General features: G+C 39.3%; 1 protein-coding gene across 10 annotated transcripts in view; it reads left to right on the top strand.

Moving 5' to 3' along the window:
• nckap5l (NCK-associated protein 5-like) overlaps window positions 1-23,024 on the top strand; it is a 753,060-nt gene that overhangs the window by 625,393 nt on the left and 104,643 nt on the right. For all 10 annotated transcript variants that reach the window (XM_072579642.1, XM_072579644.1, XM_072579641.1 and 7 more), the window contains one exon: window positions 10,299-10,403. In XM_072579642.1, the coding sequence (XP_072435743.1) occupies window positions 10,299-10,403 (105 nt within the window). The remainder of the gene's footprint in view (window positions 1-10,298; window positions 10,404-23,024) is intronic.

Below are 23,024 nucleotides of genomic sequence, written 5' to 3'. Positions count from 1 at the left end.
CTGCTGTGCCATTCAATAAGATCCTGCTGATCTGAATCCTTAACTCCACTTTCCTGACTTTTCCCTCTAATGCTTAATTTCTTTACTGATTTAAAAATCTGTCTGTGCCTTGAATATTCTTAAGAAGACAGCTTCAGCAGCGCTCTGTGGTGTAAAGAAAAGCCACAGATTCACTGCCCTCTGAGAGAAGAAATTCCTCAGTCTTGTATGTATGACTCTTTATTCTGAGATTCTGCCATCTGCTTCTACCTAGAGTGTCCCTAAAGAGAAAACAACCTTTCCTCATCTACCCTGGCAAATCTCTCATAATCTTGTATGTTTCAATAAGATTGCTTCTCATTTTTCAAAATTCAAATGAGTCCAGGCCCCACCTACTGAACCTCTTCTCAGTGGACAGTCCCTCCATACCAGGTATTAGCCTAGTGAACTTTCTCTCAACTCCTTCCAGTTCCAATATATCTTTAAATATGGGGCCCAAAACTCTTCATAGCTCTGATCCAACTAGTGTTTCATATAGTTGGAGCAAAACATGCCTACTTTTATACTCCATTCCATATGAAATTAAGACCCACATTCCATTTGACTACTCCATTAACCACTGAATTTGGATGCTTGTTTATTTTCATGTTTAATGGTTGAGGACTCCCAAAGGCCCTTTCAGTCACCTCCTGTAGTCTTTCTCTACTTAAATAATACTCAACCCTTGCCAAAGTGCATGACTTGTCATTTTCCCACGTTGTATTCCATCTGCCAAGCTTTTTTGCCTAGTACCTCTACAATCTCCTGTGTAGCCCTCAACATATGCTTCCTCATCAATTTTTGTTGGCTGTAGTACATTCACTTTTCTCATCCAAGCATTGACCCTGATGACATTCCATCAGCGGCTCCAGGAGTATTAGACAGCTGTACATCTCTATGACGCTATGAGTAAAGATAAAATCCCTAGTGGGCAAGGGAAAGTTTGAAAAGAGCTATGTTACAGGTTGGGGAGTGAAATGTAACGAAAGTATTTAAAGCTCACATCAACCATAGTGAGGGGTGATATAAGGCACTATATAGTAAATAAAATCAAGGCTCACAATTGTTAGTTTAACTGAGCTCACAGACCCAGGGATGTAGTAAAGTCAGAGTTGAAGCATTGAATGGTCAGATAGTAAACCTCAGTAGCGATTGTCCCATGGAAAAAGGACATTGAGTTTTTATTAAGGCTACAGAAAAAGTTAGTGTTCCTTCATTAAACCACTTTAAAGCAGGAAGTATTTATTTAAAACACAGGGAGCAAAGATCATCCTTAAAAACACCACGAAAGAACCAGGAATTGTCATTAGAGCCAAAGAAGTCAGGGATTTATTCAGAACAGAACAGTTAAAGAAGCGAGACTCAACACTTGAAGCTGCATATGTTGGATGTCATTTATTGAGTTAAAAATCACACAACACCAGGCTATGGTCCCTTAGGTTTAATTGGAAGCTCTAGCTTTCGGAGCGGCGTTCCTTCATCAGGTGATTTCACAACCACCTGATGAAGGAGTAATGCTCCAAAAGCTAGAGCTTCCAATTAAACCTGTTGGACTGTCACCTGGTGTTGTGTGAATTTTAACTTTGTACACCCCAGTCCAACGCCAGTATCTCCAAGTCATTTATTGAAGCTATAAGCAGTTAAATTCATGCAGTAAAAAGTCTAAAGAAACAGGAATCATTCTATGAAGCTGGAGAAAATGCAGATACCATTCATTTTAGTCACTAAAAGTGGCAGTTCTGCATTCAAGCCATGAACAATGGGAATCCTCCATTTTCACTGTAAAAAGGCAAGAATTCTGCATTTGGCTGCAAAATGCAAGGAAACATTACAGTACAATAGCACAGAATGGCAGCATTGTGACTACTGCAAAATATCATTATAACAAAAGAAAACATTTAACCACATGGAGATCTGTCATCAGAAATAACAATGCCAGGAGGAATTAATTTCAGAGGTGGGCAAATAGAATGCAAAATTTCGAGATCTTGGAGCAAACACTTATTAAGATCCAGAATACCTTCCCAGTTAGATACTAGATCACAAACAAAACAAGTTACTACATGGGTATGGCTGATGATGATATAGCTTAACGAGGGAGAAAAGAAGCAACAGATACTCTCAAAGAGCTGCTGATAGCCTTTGACAATTACTTCAACTTCAACTAATAAATTTCATGAAACAGCAAGACTTAATGGATGATGGCAGTATCCAGGAATCTATAGATCATTTCATTAATGATTTCCACATATTTGTGGAAAATGTGACTATGGTGATTTAAAGTCAGAATTCACAAGAGGCAGAATGTTATCAGAATTATTGAGTCTTTGTCAAGTTGATTATAGTCAAAGGAAGATATGACTCTAGAGAAAGCCATTCAGATGGAAGTGAAACAGCAGTACTGAAGTAAGACAGATCAATCCTAATAGAAGATGATCAGCTGCATAGGCAATGAAAATCCATTCAGTTCTTGAGGCAAAAACTACAAAAGTCACATATGACACAGTACAGCGATTAGTACAGGCACTGGCACTATCAGTCCTGTCAGGCATTTGGAGCAAAAAAATCCTTAAAGGCAGAGCCAGTGTCCAGTTATTAAAAGTGAATACTTTATCAGTCACACAGTAGCCTAAAGTAGGACATTATTTCAGAAAAGCAAGAAATCAAAGAGCTACCCACAAAGAGGTTAATAAGAGAGAACCTTATCCATTAGAATTAAAATCTCAAGTATACAGCTGCAAATTGCAGATCTTATATTTTGACAAGGTGGTAGTGATATCAATGGTCATTTCAGAAATTTCAAGTTAGGTACTAGGGCAAGTATCACTATATTATAGATAGTGATCCATGGTTAATTGTTGCAATGTTTCAAGCAATACTCAGGTTTAAGGATCCAAAAAGAGGAAGGCATTATTCTGCCATACTCATATGGGGATACAGTCCAAGAGAGACAGTTCAGTGAACAAAGGTTTCTTTATATTTTTATACATTTTGCACTACATTTGTCACCTAACCATGAATGATGCAAGACGATTACAATTATCAGTGTTGAATTAGAAGGCTGGACAAGCCTCCAGTATGATAAAGGCTTTACATTGTCAGACGAATCATATTGCTACTGCACCTGTGTCCAGTGACCATGACCCAGCAATTCTCTACTTGTGCATACATTATCGTGATTATTTCATTTGATTTATTTAAAAGTTTCATGTCTCCTCTGTTTGAGTAGTTCTGAATGAAGCTTAAAATTCATTGTTTTAACCCTGCAGGCCAAGCCAAGTTTACCCTCCCCACTCCATGTACCTTTCAGCTTGCTAGATACCTCTGTACTCTGCTACATATCTGTTTGTCTAACTAATTTCTGTATCGAGTGAACACCCACAATTCTACACTTCTGGCGCATGGTCATTCCCAAGGAAGCTGCTACCAATTGGATTGTCCCTCCATGCTCCCAGATTCCATTCGTCAGTCAGTAGGTTAGATTTGAGATTTCCAATAAGCCTGTACAGCAATATCACCAACCTATGCAGAAACTGAGGGCTACCTTCCTGCAAACTGTTGAGTATTGGTTTGCCAACACTCATCAGTGTCTACATCAAATGTCATTAGTGACTCCAACCTGAATTACCAGCTGTACCACCACCAATACGTGGGACACAATTCTAGTCCAGTGACAAGCAACCATTCTGTTACTCCTGTTCGAAACTGTCTGTCACCACTTGGATTGTCCAATTTGCTGTTTACATCCTCTTCCAGTTGACTTGTCTGATACTGCTTCATTGCTATGCAGGTCTCTCTCCTCATCTTCTGGAGATGCTCTGTCTGCTGGGAGATTCTCTTCCCATGGGGAAGCAAATCAACCATTAGATTATCAGTTATGTTAACCTGCTCGCTGCAGGGAGGCTGGTTGTTATTTATCATCAAGTGTCCAATTATCATTGTGGCTTGAGTGTGAAAACAGGAGTTTGAGTTACTCACTGGGCAGTGGATATGATACTGCTACTGACGCTCAAGAGTGCTCACATAGTATTTCGCTTCTTCACTGCCTTAGTTTGTTTTGGGTACCGGAAATTTCAAGGCACAGTTTAGAGTGTTATTAAAACCATATATGCCTCTCATTCCTAGTGATACTGGTAGTGAGCAGCTTGTCCCCTCGCCCTATTTGAATTTGACTTCTAAATGGTATTGCATAAAGGAAACACGTTTGCTATAGCTACCAGCACAAATTCATTCATAAATACTGACTGGCACTACATAATTATGTTGGTAATTCAACATTTTAAAAAAGAGGTTTCAATTGAATTGGTCACTTTGGCACAGTTCAGCTATGTGGTTATCCTATGTGATCACTTAGGGGAGCTCAGCAGCTTCCCTCATTCCAGCCGCAAGCACTGAACAGATGAGTTGAAATGTGAGTCTGTAATCAGCACACATTGGTTGGAATATTTGACAACAAATTAATTAAATAGTACTTAATTGGACTGAACTAGCTGCATACATCTACAATTGGGAATTAAGTTTGGTTTACAGTGGATGATGCTGATGCTATATTATGCATGACAGCTTTAAGTCTGACAGAAACTTTCATAGCTATACTTTGTACCTTAATCCCTACTGTTTCCTATTCCCAACTACCTGAAGCTACTCATGGGCATACCCAGTTAGTTAACACAAGTGCCATTGCTTGAGTTCTAATAGGACAGGACTGGTCAACCAGCTCGATGTCTTCTGCAGCTGTAGTTGCCAAGAATCAGTGTTGTGTCATGACTGACTGGGGAAGTGTGCTAGTAATAATTCCCCACTATTTCTGGAGTTATCACATTGTGAAAAAAATAGTTTAAAAGTTCCCAGTTTACTTGACTGACAAACCAGGTTTGATAGAAAACATTCACCTGTTTTCTGTACTTAACAAGAAAACAGCTATTTATTGCAAATTATTTTTCTTATCTGATAACTGCAAAGAAGAACAAGCTGCAAACTTATAATTATCAACAAAATCCTTATATATACAAAAGGTCATACCGAGACATGACAAGACACAAATATAAAATTCACTGAAGCACGCAATTCTGGTACTGGTCTGGATTATGGACAACAATGCAATGTTTTTCCTCCGTTCCCTTTTGGTTCATTTTGACTCTTGGATGAGAACATGAAATTGTGGACACGCCAATTCTGAGTGTTTACCCTTTCAGCATCTTTGATTTTGCCAGTTTCCCTTTCAGGAATCTACAAAGAGAGTAGAGTAGAAAGCTGAAAATGTGTTGCTGGAAAAGCGCAGCAGGTCAGGCAGCATCCAAGGAACAGGAGAATCGACGTTTCGGGCATAAGCCCTTCTTCAGCCCTTCTCCAGCATCTGCAGTCCTCACTTTCTCCCCAAAGAGAGTAGAGTAGCCAGCTTCCCTGGATTTTCTTACACTTTTCCACTCGAAAGTGAGGTAGAGAGAGAAATTGAGAGAGATATGTAGGTGCTTTCTTTTTTCACAAGCTAGATGTTTCTTCAAACACAAAAACTGCAACAACTCACCCAGGAATCATTCAAGAAGTTTTTCGAATGTTGAGCAGTCCTGAACACACAGACACAACTGGCCCAGGATGGAAGACTAGTCAAAGATCTGTCAGTGAACAAAACTGTTCAGAACACTTTCCCATGAAGCCAAGATGACTAACATCCACTCCCTGTCCCCTACTATCTCCCACCCCTGTGCTTGAACAAGCCACCATTATAGATAGAACTCAAGATGAGTTTTGGTATCTCATTTTTGAAATTGCAGCATCTTCTTATCACAGTCCCCTGGTTTAAACCACTATCGTTTGCCATTTTGAAGACCACATAATGAAAAATAAAAGTTGTCTTTACAACTGTGATTTCCATGCACCTGTAAAAGATGACAATAGCAGACTCTGTCGGAGAAAGTGAGGACTGCAGATGCTGGAGATCAGAGTCAAGAGTGTGGTGCTGGAAAAAGCACAGCAGGTCAGGCAGCATCCAAGGAGCAGGAGAATCGGCATTTCAGACATAAGCCCTTCATCAGGAATAGCAAACCCTCTGCCTGTTTTCATCAGTTGATCCTTATTATTCTTTGCATTACCATAGATTTGTGTCCTTTGTTTCCACCAGCCTTTACTTTCCAGGGTTTCAGTGTTGAGCTGTTCATCTTAAAGGTTTTTAAGAACCTCATTATATGAATGTAAACAAAACAAGTCTCCAAAGACCCCTCACCACTCTCTGAACAAATCTGCAGTGAAACTATAAAAGTGCTTTCTTAACATTTGAAAATCAAAATCGAGTAGTACGTTGCTCCTGCGCTTCAGAACCCAGGCTCTCAAACAATGTTATTTTATGGACTAATATACCATTAACCTAGAATGAGTTGCTAACATGCCATAAACTACTTCCTCTATCACAGTTGATCAAAAAGGCCTGTAGATCCAGTCATAAGAAAATGCTGGAAACAAACCTACCACATGGTGAGGTTCAAACTCTTGTTTATCTGCATATGCAACAGTGAGAGGGGAAATGCCTCGCTCTCAGTTGCTGTATATTTAGATAAACATGTTCTGTAATTATTGAATGGACCCATGCATTCCTTTACTGCTGAAATAGCTTTGAGTCACCAACATGCAAACATTAGGTACACCTTGGCTGTGGCTACTAAGAGCGCTGGGCGGTGACAGTATAAAGAAGGGGTGAAGGATTGATATCTATGGAATTATTGTGATGATAGCTGGCATAGAAATAGCAAAACAGTAGCAGACAGAAGAAGAGGCATCTGTCCGAATATTTATTTGTTCAATTCGAATCAACCTAGGCCTATTGACCTTGGGTCTTGGAGTGAGACACAAACCAGTAAATTTGCTATTATATATATGCAGAAGCATTTGGAATTTTCATTATGTTGGCATCTCCCAGGTAATGAAACATTTTATTGATTTTCTTTTTAGTTTAAAGGATTCAATGAGGTGCTGTGAATACAGTTGAAATTCTTTATCACAGATCTTTAGGAGGGCAAGTCTAGTAATAGCAGTGGAACACTTAGTGGCAGTAGTCAGTGATTGAACTGTAGATGTGAATTGGTTTTCAAACTTCAAACTCATTCCAGGAATATGTGGAGAAAATGTAATTTTGACGGAATCTCTTTACGCTCAAAAAGACACTGCCAAAAGAAGCCTCTGAAAAAACAAAATAAAAACTCCAAATCCTTGAAAGTTGATGGTTTGAGGGAGAGTTTTGTGTAAATATATTGTTCCTTTGAGAATCCTGACACCTAAAGATACAGCACACTGAGAGTTGTTAGAGCTTAGGCTTAAAATTGTGATTAATGTTTAGATTTAATGTTCAATTTTTATTTTTGTCTTGGTATCTCAATAATTATTTTCTCACTCAATTACTTATTCACTTCATTCATGCATTGCAGGTGTGTGATTAATATGAACTGAAGGAAAATAATTTTAAAATGTTAACTGAAAAAAATGCTTGCTGTATGTTGGATGACCATACTTTGACTGCATCAATTTTCAAAATATCCCAATTCTAGCATAGTTTTTAAATGAAATAATTTCAAGATGCGACTCTCCCAAGGTATAGTGCAGAAGCTCTCAATGCTTCACAGCAAAGCAAGATGTAGTCAAATGAAAATTGCTATGTTCATCATAAGCCTTGCCTGAAAACGTTGCTGAATATATTGGCAAAATCACTTTTGCTATTTCAATGATTCAATATTTCTGAGCTCCACACTTTAGAAACTTTGAAGACGCTGAAAATAATACAGAAGAGATTTATAAGCATGGTTTCAAGGATAAGAAACTGTAAAGCTAAGAAGAGAGACTGAACATGTTGAAACTGTTTACCTTGGAGAGGAAAGGCTAAAAGGAAATGTAATTGGAGTTTTCAAAATCAGGATGGGTCTAGATAAAGTAGATAATGAGAAATTGTTCCCAGTCTTAAAAGGATTGAGTACATGGGGGGCACAGATTTAAGGTAATTTGCAGAAGATAAATACGGTACAAAGAAAATGTTCCCACCCAACATGTAGTTAGAGCCTGGAATGCATTACCTGGTGGAAATCAATTCAGTTGAGTCATTCAGGAGATTATTAGATAATTATTTGTAAAGCAACACCATGCAAGGTTCTGGGGAAAAGGCAGGAGAATGACACTAAATCATAACATTCATTTGGAGAACCAGTGCAGAACACAATGGGCAAAATGGCCTCCCCCTGCACCAAATACATTTCTGATTCTATGATTGTTGGACAGCAGTTGATAAACTGCAGTAGATTTTTAAAGCAAATATCTTTGGTAAAAATAATGCTGTTCATGCAAAATTTCAAACCAACTAATTACAGTTTGCTGTCATATGCAGCAAAGCTAGTAATAAAACCCATAAAACCTGTTCAAGCATGTAGCTGTGCTGCAGTAATTCAATGTTTGTTCAGTACTGCAATATCAATATTTAGAAAAACCTTGCTTTTACTATAGCTAAAGTAACAAATATGTGGAAAAATACAGGCAGAAAACATTGGTAATTAGTACACAGATTACTAGCAGTAAATTAGCATTGGTTTACCAGCCCCTTGAGTGCTGTTGAACTGAGGAATTGAGTATATAATCAAATAACATGCAAATATTAATGCCCCAGATTCTGAGTCTCCAGATCCCAAGTGCAATTATTTTCTATTCATTTTAATTATCTTTAACGGATGACATTAATGACTTTGAGTTAGAACTCTTTAGAAGGAGACGCTATGAAGGAAGGTGATGTTCAAATTTGCCTGTGGGTCTGAAAATAACATTTATATATTGGTTCCTAAATTTAGTACTGTCAAGATTTTTCCGTATCATGTGAGTGGTGATCACATTAGTCACTGAAAATGCTTTCATCATTATTATTCATTTAATGTGTGTAAAATTTAAGTATTGTTTAAATTTGTGTAGTGTAACTGAAAGCAACTTGGAAATTAACATTATATTGTATGAATGAAAAGGCTAGATTTATATTCCAGTCATTTATTTATTTCATCCCCATTTAGCAAAATTTTTCAAGCTATTAAACAATGTGAAAATGAAATATATAATAATTACAAGAATGTAGTCAAAAGGTGTTTAGGAAAAATTAGTCCTTTACACTTCACACATTGCACACTTACTCTTCTGTAATGATTTTTCCATAATAAACTAATGATAAGTCAGTCCTCTTTCTTCAACAATATTTTCCTTAAATAGTAATAATTTGATATGAATGATTTTAAAATATAATTTATAATTAATTTACTAATGTCTGGAAAAATATGTCTGTTGGAACTGTTGGAATATTGTGTGCAATTCTGGTCTCCGTCCTATTGGCAAGATGTTGTGAAACTTGAAAGATTTACAAGGATGTTGCCGGGTTTGGGGGATTTGAGCTATATGGAGAGGTTGAATAGGCTAGGGCTGCTTTCCCTGGAGCATCGGAGGCTGAGGGGTGACTTTATAGAGGCTTATAAAACCATGAGGGGCATGGATAGGAATAATAGAAAAAGTATTTTCTCTGGGATTCGGGCGTCCAGAAGAAGAGGGCATAGATTTAGGGTGAGAAGGGAAAGATAATAAAAGAGACCTAAGGGGCAACTTTTTCACTCAGAGGTTGGTACGTGTATGGAATGAGCTGCCAGAGGAAATGGTGGAGGCTGGTACAATCGCAACATTTAAAAGGCATCTGGATGGGTATATGAATAGGAAGGGTTTGGAGGGATATGAGCCAGGTGCTGGCAGGTGGGACGAGATTGGGTTTGGATATCTGGTCGGCATGGACAAGTTGGACCGAAGGGTCTGTTTCCATGCTGTACGCTATGACTCTATGACTCTATGTCACAGTGACTTTACCAGTAATATTTGCCCCTTGACTATGGCTGTTTGAAACTCTATTTGAACTTTTTCACTTGTATAAATAGAAAGATGGATATAATGGCTGTAATAGGTTAGCAAACAATTTTGTTCAATAAACTGAACAAACAAAGAAATTTGGGCTTATCATCAAGCTTGCTGCCAACTTGCTGAAGTCAGGCAATAAAGCTAATTTTAAAAATACAAAGATTTTCTGACAAAATAGTACATATAATGAGAATTGATTCATCCCAAACCTTATTAATATTGTAATCATTTTTGATATATCCAAGCAACTACCATTTTATCATATGAACCACTGCAGTTATTCATTTGGAAGAAGAGTCAATTGGAAGTAATCCTAACATTTCTGTTTTTCGTTTTTGTCATCAACTGCTGTGTAAATTATTTTACAGAAACTTCACTCACGGATTGTAGATCTTTCATCTGGAGACCTCTTCTCTAATGCAGAGCGGAACAGAAGTCCTAACCAGTCAAGAATTACAGAGACTCAAATTCATGTAAGTTCTTTTCTTTCTTAGATTCTTTTGCATCTTGTGAAACAACCATCCTATTTTTGTGTCAAAGCTCTCTGTAGATGAAAAATAATGTTCATCCTTAAAAACATTATCAGAAGAGTGTATTAAAAGGCACTCTCATTGTTCCACTCTAAAAATGTTTTCTGAAATTCAATATCATCTCCCCAATGTGTGTCACATTGTACAAAAAGGAATAAATCTCAGGCCATTTCCCTGAGACACTTTCTTCTAGTATTGATTACATCTCAGTCTCTCTGAGAAACGGGATGGAGCATTTTATTAAAGTCCATGTACCACATTACTCATCCTATATTTATAATATATTATGTATGAACTTTTAAAAATTCATGTGCTCTGCCTTTTCAGCAAAGGTTTGCAGACATGAAGAAACTTGTCAGTGAAGGCTACGGTTTATACATCTCGTATACATCTATATGTTGAGACATAAAGTAAATACAAACAAAGCCAATTTGCTAAATATCCTGTGAGAAGTTTTAGTTTATCAGCAGCAAAGTTAAATGCAGCATTTCTATTCATGAACCTTTGTAAGATTTTATAATGTTAGAATAATGTTTCACTCTATTTAAAATCTACTGAAAGCAACAGACTAAATGTAATAGTTATGTTTTAAAATGTAAATAGAGGTAGTTAAGCTGACTACATCTTATACCTTGGTAACAATAGAAGAACCATTATACTTTGTATTCTTGGAATTTCTGACCTTTCGAGCCTTATAAGTAATAACAGATTGCAGGACACAGGGTCAAACAAAGCAGACCAGTCAACTATTTCAGAAATATTAAGTTTTCATATCTTGTTTTATTGATCATTATCCATGAAATTATGTTGGTATAATTGAGAAACTAATATCAATAGTTTACATTTTATTCCCACATGTATTTTATTGACTAAAGCCATTTTTATGTTGCATAATTTCTGCATTTGATAGAAGGAAGGGGGAAATAAACAATCAAATTTTTTTCTTTATAGTTGAGTTGTACTCAACCATCTGAAATCTCATCAGCTGTAAGGTGATTGCTATCCCATTACTGAAGGAAAATACAAAGTGTCAATGTGTATGATAACCAAGAAGGTGTAATTGTCTACAAGTGGCATGAAAATGAATGACACTCTGCTGCATAACTTAGTTTAGGCTAAAAATTGACTAGATAGTAACCTAATTTGCTTCTGTGATTTCTGTAGAAACATCAAAATGATTTGAGCTTTTTGCATTTTATGGTAAATCAATTGCTTCCGTGATAAGCTGCAACCTGACAGTCATTTATGGTCAATATAATATATTTTTGAGAGCCACTAGAAAAAATTGTCACTTATGATTAAAGATTTTGACACAACTCGTAAATAATGCACTTTGTTATTCAAAATAGTGCACAGGGATTATCTACTAGCAATATTTGCACTTCTTTTGTGACTTAATTCTATTTCTGCATAATGAATGAATTATTTTCAGATATTTATTTAAAGTAAGAGTGCAAATTACATTGAGCAGCTTCTTAGTTATACTGTGGGTTGCTCTATTTACACGCTTGACAGGAGAGGGCTTGCTGTTTGCATCCTCATTTTTCATAATACTAAATGAGTGAGATGAAGAGCAATAAATAAAAATTCAACACTAAATTCAAAATACCTAGATGATCCAATTGGCTGAGTAATTTTTAAATCTCGTTTCACGCTTGACTGCATTTGTAGTCTACCGATATGAACCTCACATAGTGTGAAATAGTCTGATGGAGTGCATCTTCTGATGTATTAAGATTCAAAATGATTCCTCACCTATTTGTCAGAATTTCTCTTGAGTTCAGGTCTGAAATTTCGAACTATGTCGGAAATAGTGAATTATGTTAATAGTTTGATCTAGATTGCTCTAAACTGAAGCCTGAAATCCAAGTTTCCTTTTTCATTCTGTCTTAAATTACTAAACAATCTATATCAAGTTCAGATAAGAAAATTATGGATATTAAGGATTGTCAGTTGCTTTATAATCCCATTGAAAATATTCCAAATTATTCTGCCACCTGTTTGTGCACATCTCTAACTGAAAAGTAGCTTTACAGAATGAGTGGCAACATAAGTTGAGTATAATGATCTAGATTTTGCTGTAATAATAACAGAGGCTACGTTATTTTAAGAATAAATTGAAAAATAACATCTGCCAATCACTCATGCACAGTAAAAGTGGAAACCAAAGTTTTGTTGTCCAACTTGATCTGCCAATCCACTAGCATCAATAGACTGGTACTTCAGTGACATGCTCAACATTTATCTCTGTGAAACTGCCACTAAAATCACCCGTAAAAATTTAGGATTGTCGATTGACATGTAAGTGAATTTTTTAAAGCCAGGTAAGTCTTGATATATAATTCTTAAAAATAAAACAGAGGAAAATAATTGACTTGAATAAATTTAAACATTCATCTGTGAGAACACAATTATTTCTACAAGCTGGAATAATTAAAAGTGCCAGAATCTGAGGAGACTGAATCCCCTGCTGAAATTTTTGTTTGAAATGGATGAATGGCACTGAAAATCTCTGGATTCTTTTTTTTGCCCTTGTCTGCTTCCTGTCAAACATGCATGACAAAATTTCACATAACAACCATCTCTACAACTTATTGTCACAACAGAATTCAGAAAGTAGATTTCTCTCATCAAGCAACATATCAAATTAAGGTTGCATTTGCACTGCAAGTTTGAAACTGGACTTTGCACTTTGGATAGAAACATAGAGACTAAGAGCAGAACTGGGTTATTCAACCTTCAACTGGATTAGTGGTGCTGGAAGAGCACAGCAGTCCAGGCAGCATCCGAGGAGCAGCGAAATCGACATTTCGGGCAAAAGCCCTTCATCAAAAGGGCTTTTGTTCGAAATGTCGATTTCGCTGCTCCTTGGATGTTGTCTGAACTGCTGTGCTCTTCCAGCACCACCAATCCAGTATTTGGTTTTCAGCATCTGCAGTTATTGTTTTTACCTATTCAACCTTCAAGTCTGCCTTGCTAATCAATATCAATATGGCTGATCCTCAAACTCAAGGCTTTCTCTCTATCTCTCTTGATGCATTTAACATTTTTTTAAAAAATGATCACTCTTTTTCTTGAATGCATTCATAGCCTCCACAACCTTCTGTAGGAGTGAATTCTGCTGGATGGCCACCTTCTGCGTGAAGAAATGTTTCCCCATCTCAGTCCAAAGTGGTCACCCCCCCGATCCTGAACATGTGACTGTGGCCATGATTATCCTTGCCTGACTCCTTTCGACCAAGTTTGTAACATTCTTAAACATTAGAATAAGGTCTGGGTCAGAGGTTTCACCAAACAGAATGAGCATGTACATCTTTAGATTGTGAAAAAAGAAAACTTAAATGAGACGTAGATGAACATACCAAATGCCTATGGCACTAGTGCTTCATGAATGAGCAGTAGATTTATACTGTACATGATGTGACACACTGTCTTCCCAGGAATCTCACTCTGCTTCCCTCAGGTCAGCAAATGCTCTGATTTTAGATTTATATGATGGGTTTAGCATCATTGGGAAGTGATTTCAGTTTTAAACTGCTGTTAAAATGGCAGTATAAATGCAGCTAAAACTGAAAGGATAAACAACTTATTGAAAAAAAAGTGATTTTTCCACATTGACTGAACTTTCTTATTCTTTTGCCATCATGCTCATTTTGATAGGTTTTGAGGGACTTGAGAATGTACATGCAAATATTATAGTGCAGCAAATAGTTTGTGGCCTGTACATGAATACTAATTTCGAGGTAGCGAACAGAAATTAGAAATGCAGGATTCAAATCTTGCGTGCATGAATCCTGACGGATCTAATTTTCTGTATCACAATTTAGGGAGAATTTAATCTGCACTACAAAGAGGTACAGCCTGTATTTAAAGAGAATCATCAGTACAGTCAGAGATTAGATTCCAGATTGCATGCAATGACATGACAACTTGGAAGAATCTGTGAGCATGATAACCTCATGGTGTGCTGAGGTTCTGCCTACAGTAAGCACTTACTCATAAAAGATGGGTTGATCTGAATTTCTGAGGCTTGAGTAGGATTCATCTTAGTAAATCATAGGCTGATATAACACAAAGCAGACCTTTTGGTTCAATTCATCCATGTCAATCAAGTTTCACAAACTAAGCTAATCCCACTTACTGGCATTTGGCTCATATCCCTCTAAATCTTTCCTATCCATGTACCTGTCTAAATGTCTTTTAAATGTTGTAAATGTATCTGCATCTACCACTTCCTCTGGCAGATCATTCCATATGGGCACCACTCTCCACGTGAAAAGGTTGCCCCTCAAGTCCCTTTTAATTCTTTCTCCTCTCACCTTAAAAATATGCCTCCTAGTTTTGAATTCTGCTATCCTAGGGAGAAGAGCTTTGCTATTCACCTTATCTGTGTCCCTCATGGTTTTATAAGTCCCAACTTATCCAGCCCCTGCTTATAATACTAACCCTCCGGTCATGGCAACACCCTGGCAAATCCTTTCTCAGCCTGCTGTATTTTAATAATATCCTTCTGAAGTCCTGTGGTTTCAGTTACTAAATAGAAAATAAAGAATTGCTTATGCTGAAATTCTGAAACAAAACCAGAAATAGCTGGAGAAACATCTGTGGACTTCTGAAGAAGGGTTACTGGACCCAAAGTGTTAACTCTGGTTTCTTTCTGGATGCTGCCACTGCAGGCTGTGCTATAGGCAGTATTTGGAATAAAGTTGACTCTCATGCTAGTAGATCCTTTCAAGTTATCCCAAGGACACCTGTCACGTTACAGTGCCTGCAATTCAGATATCAAGTAATTGTCGGATGTTATGTCTGAAAGAACCAACAATATGTTCACTTTCATGTTGATCCTGTTCAACATTCAGTTTCACCAAAACGACAAGGTGAAAAAAACATTACAGATGACATCCCTGTAAGCATTTATGATTCCTACATCAACCTTCTGGCCTACATGAACAAAAATGCTTTGCACTCACGCATTGTGTATGATAGTATTTGATGGTTTAGATGGCAGCTAGTCTCTGAAACATTAATCATGGTTTCGGATATTGCTAAGTAATCTTCCTACTACAGTATACTTTCCTGCTACAATATACTTTCAAGCCATCCCAAGGACAGCAGTCATGTTAAACAGCCTGACCATAATGCAGCATATCACTTTTGAGAGAAAAACCATTGGGGTGATGACCAGTAATGGTAATAATAAAGAAATGCTTATATATCCATGGCTGTTGATTCAATTTTTAAAAAACTCTTAATGCCAGAGGAGTGCCATGAGATGCAAGCACAACCAACTGTTTACGGGCTTCTCCACCTTCACCACAACGAGGAGTGTACAGGTCATTCTGCTGTAATGCTCCTTTTGTTAATGTGAATTCACTATAACGTGATTGCCAAACTGAGGATACTGTTTCCATAGCACTAACTTTTAAAGCATGTATCGATTCTAGCCCCATTAGTCTAAATGATGCTGCTATTATGTGATTTTCTTATAACACGGGATTGCACGAGAACGGAACTACCGTGTTGTAGCAGAACTGATTGTGTCCAGTTTTATCAAGATGAAAGATTGTTACATCCCATAGCTTTCACTTACTAATGCACTGCACTGAAAGTTGTTCTTATTCCCAGCATAATGCTTCAGCCAGAATCTTAGTCAACTGCTTCCCTCCCACTGCTTATTGCACAAGTGATTTGAACAAAAAGAATCATAGAATGTTATAGTACAAAAGGAGGCTATTTGACTAATCATGTCTGTACTGGCTCCCACAAGACCCACCCAGCTAGTTCTATTCTGTAGCCCTATCTCTGTAGCCCTGTAAATGAATCACTTCCCATATATATGAGCTCTCTTTTGAAACCTCATATAGAATCTGCCTCCACCATTCTCTCAAACGGCACATTTCAAAGCCGAAAGACTCTCTGAGTAAAGAGGTCTCTATTCGTCTCACTCTGACCTCCGCTGCTGCTGATCTTGAAATTGTGACCCCCCCCAGTTAATAACATATCAATTACTGGAAACAGAATATCTATCTTTACCCAGTCAAAATTCCAAGGCAAAGGTCCTAACAACATTCCCTGGGGAATATCACTATCAACTCCTCTCCAATCTGAGAAATACCCATCTATACTGACCCATTGTTTCCTGTCTTTTAGTTAATTTCTAATCCGTACTGGCTAGGACCCATCAATCTGAAGCACTTCTAATTTCCCAACCGACCTGCCATATGGCACCACATCAGATGCTTTCTGAGAGTCCAAATATGCAACATCCACAACACTACCCTCATTCATTGCCTGTGTCACCTCATCAAAAAATTAGATCAAATTTGTCAGAAATGACCTGCTTCTGACCAAGCCATGTTCACCCAGCATTTATCTATCATATTTCAGATTATGACATCAGTTTTCACATTATTCATATCAATGGTCTATGGTTTCCCAGATTATCCTTCGTCCCTTTCTTAAAGTCACATTTGCGAGGGAGATTCAAGATGGCGGTGATCCAGCAAGTCTGAGTCTGTAGTGCTCTGCCTAAGACTTGGGCAAAGTGGTGCACCCGCTGTCACCACACCTTTTAATTAATTTAAAATAGCTTTTGCCCAGCATACTTAGTCATTTTACATCAAACTTGAACAGTTTGGTGTTGTTCTTAAAATGACTAAGGGCAAAAATTCCCGAAGTTCGCAACAGGCAGGGACCCCTCCCCCACCTCCTCCAGGAGCAGTAGAGACGTCCGCGGCTGCCTCGGGGAACTTAACTGTGGAGGCAAGCCTGATCTCCGTGATCAACAAGCAGCAGGAGAGGATTGATGCCTTCATTGAAGAATCCAGGAGCAGGTAGAAGCACGATTGAGAAATTGAAAAACTCGAACAATGTGTTGGAGGGGCGGAGCAAAAGGTTGCAACCTCGGAAGCTGCTGCCGAGTTGGCCGTGGGCCGGGTCCGGGTTCTCGAGCAGCGAGCCTGGACCTTGGAAGAGCACGTCGATGACCTCGATAATCAGGGTCGTCGAAAAAATATTCAGTTGCTAGACCTTCCCGAACAGGAGGAGGAAGGCCAGCTTGTAGTTTTTCTGGAGCAATGGCTCTCTCAAGTATTAAAGTTGGAGTCCGGATCAGGCCAGGTACGGGTGGAGTGGGCCCACCTGGTTGCTATACGCAGACCCGGGCCTGGCCAGCGCCCCCGCCCAGTTTTGTCCCAGCTCTAATGCTATAAGGAGAAGCAGATGCTCCTGGAAACCTCCAGAGTCCTGAGGAAGGATCCCCAGGACATGATGCACAAGGGTTCCAGGATTATATTATTCCAGGATTTTTCTCCAGCCTTGGTCCGCAAGAGGAGGGCATTCAATGAGGCGAAGAAGCACCTAAGAGACCTAAATATCCAACATTCCTTGCGCTACCCAGCAACGCTGCGCTTCAGCCACGAAGGATCAGTATACGACTTTGAATCACTGGAGAAAGCTAAAGAATGTTTGGACTCTCTTAAATAGACTGTAAGATTCAAATCATATGGATAACAATTTTGCTTTGTGCCACCTTCTCCGCCCCCCCCCCCGCCCCCTCCGGTTTACCCCTTCTTTCCTTCTCCATCTCTTTTTTGTTCATCACCTTTTCCAGGGGACAGGGAAGGGGCCTTATTTGCTAATCACGATGCATATTTGATTTATGTGGGAGGGGGGTTTGTTTTGTCCTACTTTTTTTTAGAGCGGGGTTCTCTTCTTCTGTCATCTTACTTAGTTTTCTAATCATTGCTATGTTTGTAACCTTGTAGTTTTATATATTTATATTTTGTATTATGCTTGCTAAACGCACCGAGGTGTTGGTGTGGGGTGGGCGGGTGTCGTGGGTCACTCACTTATAGCTTTGCTTTTATAGAACACTTGAATTTGTCTACTTCTTTTTATAATGCCTAGGTCGAGGGCGGGGCACTAGTTAGGAGAGGTTATGTTGGGGTTATTGATAGGTAGTTACACCCCCTAGGAGCAAGGGGGAGAATCTCCTTTCAAATGTGTTTTGTGTTTTTTTTACTTAGGAATAGTTTTTAATTGTATTGGTGTAAATGTCCTGAAGAATTTTTGCTTTTGTGAATTCTTCATGGTCTTTACTCAAGGTGTTTTGGGTGGGGTACTTCCTCCTGGGGGGTCTCGGGCTTGCCTGGACGATCATGGCTAGCTATTCACTTAGGTGGTGCACCGGGAATGTCAAGGGGAGTAATTCACCAATCAAAAGTAAGAAGATGCTATCAAACCTTACAAAAGAAAGGGTTGATATAGCTCTTTTACAGGAGATACATCTACTTGACAAAGAGCACTTAAAATTCCAACAGGATGGATATGACCAGGCCTTTTTCTCATCTTTTAGCTCAAAAGGTAAGGGAGTAGTCATTCTCATTCGGAAAAATCTTCCTTTTAAAATCTTAAGCCAGATAAAAGATGAATCTGGATGGTATATACTGATCAAAGCCCTAATAAATGGAGAGGAGGATAGGATTTTGAATCTTTATTGCCCCCCCCCCCCCAGCACACCCCTTCAAATTTGTAACAAAAGCGTCCTCCAAGTTGATGGCTTTTGGGGCCCACCATTCAATTATAGGAGGAGATTTTAATTGTATTATGGACTCAGAGACAGATAGGATACCCAAGAGTACTATGGGTATATCTCTTGGATCCAGATAATTGGCGGATCTGAATAAGGAGCTAAGGCTAGTAGATGTTTGCAGGTGTCTTCACCCCCAGGCAGAGACTTTATGTTCTACTCTAACCCACACAAGTGTCATATTAGAATTGATATGTTTTTTGCTCCCTCGACCCTTTTGAATTTCATATTGTCCTGCAAAATAGATAACATAGCAATCTTTGATCATGCCACAGGATATATGGAAGTTAAGACTAGGGACAATGGGACAGGCCCCCAACGTTGGCATATGGATTCCTTTTTTAATGAAGGATAGCAAATTTATAAAATATTTTTCTCAAGAGTTCAAAACCTTTCTGGAAATTAATTCAGGTACGGCCAGTAATCCATTGACTATGTGGGACACCACATCATATTCTGTGACCCAGAAAAGACAAAAGGGAGAACAACAGTGTCTGCTTAAGGAAAAAAAAGGCTGCTCAAGTTTTATGTCCATTAGGGAAAGTGCTGGTACTCTGACTTGCGATCGTACAAGGATCAATACAGCCTTTTAGAAAGTTCTATTTTGAACGGCATAAATCGCAGGACTGTGAGGATAGAACTAAGAAGATGGAGTCCTTCTTTAAAAACTTGGCCTTTCCAGATTTAACCTCAGAGCAGGTGTCGATCCTAAATGCTCCCCTGATAATCCAGAAAGTACTCGATGCAATTAGCCAGCTTCAGAGTGGCAAAGCACCTGGACCAGATGGATTCCAGGTTGAATTTTATAAAGAATTCATAGGGGAACTGGCTGGTCAGGTTATAGACATGTAACCTGAGTCAGGGCTACCTCCTGCCTTCATTGAGAGAAGCAAATATTTTCCTCATTCTTAAAAAAGGAAAGGCTCCAGAAGATTGCTCATCATATAGACCAATATCCTTGCTAAATGGAGATTTTAAAATCCTTTCTAAAACGTTAGCATTAAGATTGGAGAGGGTCTTACCATATTTCATAAAAGCGGACCAGACGGGGTTTATCAGGGGCTGTAGATCATCTAACAACATTAGAAGGGTCTTAAATTTGATACAAGCCTGTCAACAGGAAAGAATACCAGGGATAGCTGTCTCCTTGGATGCAGAGAAGGCATTTGACCGGGTTGAATGGTCATATCTTTTTTACACACTGGAAAGGTTTGGTGTTGGAGAGGTATTTTCTAAATGGGTCTCAATATTATACAATGACCCCAAAGCAGCCGTTATTAACAATAGTTTAGGTTTGGAAAGCTTCAGCATGGGTAGGGGCTGTCATCAAGGATGTCCTCTCTCACCGTTATTATTCATACTAATAATTGAACCACTAGCGGAGGGTTTCCTGACACAATATGTAGACAGGCCAACAAGAGGTGAGGCTATACTGGATTTAGTTCTAGGTAATGAACCAGGCCAGGTGTTAGACTTGGAGGTAGGTGAGCACTTCGGGGGCAGTGACCACAACTCGGTGACTTTTACTCTAGTGATGAAGAGGGATAAGTGTGCACTGCAGGGCAACAGTTATAGCTGGGGGCAGGGAAATTATGATGCAGTGAGGCATGACTTAGGATGCGTGGATTGGAAAAATAGGCTTCAAGGGAAGAACACAAATGATATGTGGAGATTGTTCAAGGAACAGCTAATGGGTGTCCTTGATAAGTATGTACCAGTCAGGCAGGGAGTAAAGGGTCTTGTGAGGGAGCCGTGGTTTAACAAGGAATTGGAATCCCTGGTGAAAGGGAAGAGGGCGGCCTATGTAAAGATGAGGCGTGAAGGTTCAGTTGGGGTGATTGAGAGTTATAAGGTAGCCAGGAAGGATCTAAAGAGAGAGCTAAGAGCAGCGAGAAGGGGACATGAAAAGTCCTTAGTTGGTAGGATTAGGGAAAACCCAAAGGCTTTCTACAGGTATGTCAGGAAGAAAAGGATGACTAGGGTAGGTATCGGTCCAGTCAAGGATAGTAGTGGGAAGTTGTGTGTGGAGGCGGAGGAGATCGGTGAGACACTAAATCAATATTTTTTGTCAGTATTCACTCAGGAACAGGACATTGTTGCTGATGTGAATACTGAGTCACAATTAATTAGAATGGACGGCTTTGAGGTATGTAGGGAAAAGGTGTTGGAAATTCTGGAAAGGATGAAAATAGATAAGTCCCCTGGGCCTGATGGCATTTATCCTAGGATCCTCTGGGAAGCTAGGGAGGAGATAGCGGAGCCATTGGCCTTGATTTTTATGACGTCGTTGTCTACGGGAATAGTGCCAGAAGACTGGAGGATAGCGAATGTGGTTCCCTTGTTCAAGAAGGGGAGCAGGGATAGCCCGAGTAACTATAGGCCAGTGAGTCTCACTTCTGTTGTGGGCAAAGTCTTAGAGAGAATTGTAAGGGATAGGATTTATGAACATCTGGATAGGAATAATGTGATCAAGGATAGTCAGCATGGTTTTGTGAAGGGCAGGTCGTGCCTCACAAACCTTATTGAATTCTTTGAGAAGGTGACCAAGGAAGTGGACGAGGGTAAAGCAGTAGATGTGGTGTATATGGATTTTAGCAAGGTGTTCGATAAGGTACCCCATGGCAGGCTAATGCAAAAAGTACGGAGGTATGGCATTGAGGGTGCATTAGAGGTTTGGATTAGGAATTGGCTTACTGGAAGGAGACAGAGGGTAGTAGTTGATGGTATAGGTTCATCTTGGAGCGCAGTTACTAGCGGTGTTCCACAAGGATCTATTTCGGGACCATTGCTGTTTGTCATTTTTATAAATGACCTGGAGGAGGGGCTTGAAGGCTGGGTGAGCAAGTTTGCGAATGACACGAAAGTCGGTGGAGTTGTGGACAGCGAAGAAGGATGTGGCAGGTTACAGCGGGATATAGATAAGTTGCAGAGCTGGGCAGTAAGGTGGCAAATGGAATTCAATGTAGCTAAGTGTGAAGTCATTCACTTTGGTAGGAGTAACAAGAAGATGGATTACTGGGCTAATGGTAGACTACTTGGTAGTGTGGATGAGCAGAGGGATCTTGGTGTCCATGTACACAGATCTCTGAAAGTTGCCACCCAGGTAAATAGTGCTGTGAAGAATGCAGATGGTGTTCTGGGCTTTATTGGTAGAGGAATTGAGTTCCGGAGTCCTGAGGTCATGTTGCAGTTGTATAAGACTCTGGTGCGGCCTCATCTGGAGTATTGTGTACAGTTTTGATCGCCATACTATAGGAAGGATGTGGAGGCATTGGAACGAGTGCAGAGGAGGTTTATCAGGATGTTGCCTGGCATGGTAGGAAGATCGTATGAGGAAAGGCTGAGGCACTTGGGGCTTTTCTCATTGGAGAAAAGAAGGTTTAGGGGAGATTTGATAGAGGTGTACAAGATGATTAGGGGTTTAGATAGGGTTGACAGTGAGAACCTTTTTCCGCTAATGAAGTCAGCTGTTACTAGGGGACACAGCTTTAAATTAAGGGGAGGTTGGTATAGGACAGATGTTAGGGGTAGATTTTTTACTCAGCGGGTTGTGAGTTCATGGAATGCCCTGCCAGTAGCAGTGGTGGACTCTCCCTCTTTATGGTCATTTAAGCGGGCATTGGACAAGCATATGGAGGTTATTGGGCTAGTGTAGGTTAGGTAGGCTTTGGTCGGCGCAACATCGAGGGCCGAAGGGCCTGTACTGCGCTGTATTTTTCTATGTTCTATGTATACGAACCGACTCTCACATAGTGGCTCCGAGGGTTGGTAAACAAAAAAACACTCTCAATGCAGATGATGTCCTCCTGTTCTTAAGTAATCATTTGATATCTGTACCCTGCTTAAGTCAAGTAATTAATCTATTTAATATGTTCTCAGGCTACAAAATCAATTTTACGAAATCGGAGGCCATGCCGTTGGGTGGTCTCTTTAGTATATCCAATTTATCGGACGGACCTTGTTTTCCCTTTCAG

This window comes from Chiloscyllium punctatum, chromosome 10 (genome assembly GCF_047496795.1).
Source record: "Chiloscyllium punctatum isolate Juve2018m chromosome 10, sChiPun1.3, whole genome shotgun sequence".
NCBI classification, from domain to species: Eukaryota; Metazoa; Chordata; class Chondrichthyes; order Orectolobiformes; family Hemiscylliidae; genus Chiloscyllium; species Chiloscyllium punctatum.
This window is presented reverse-complemented; position numbering and strand designations above follow the sequence as displayed.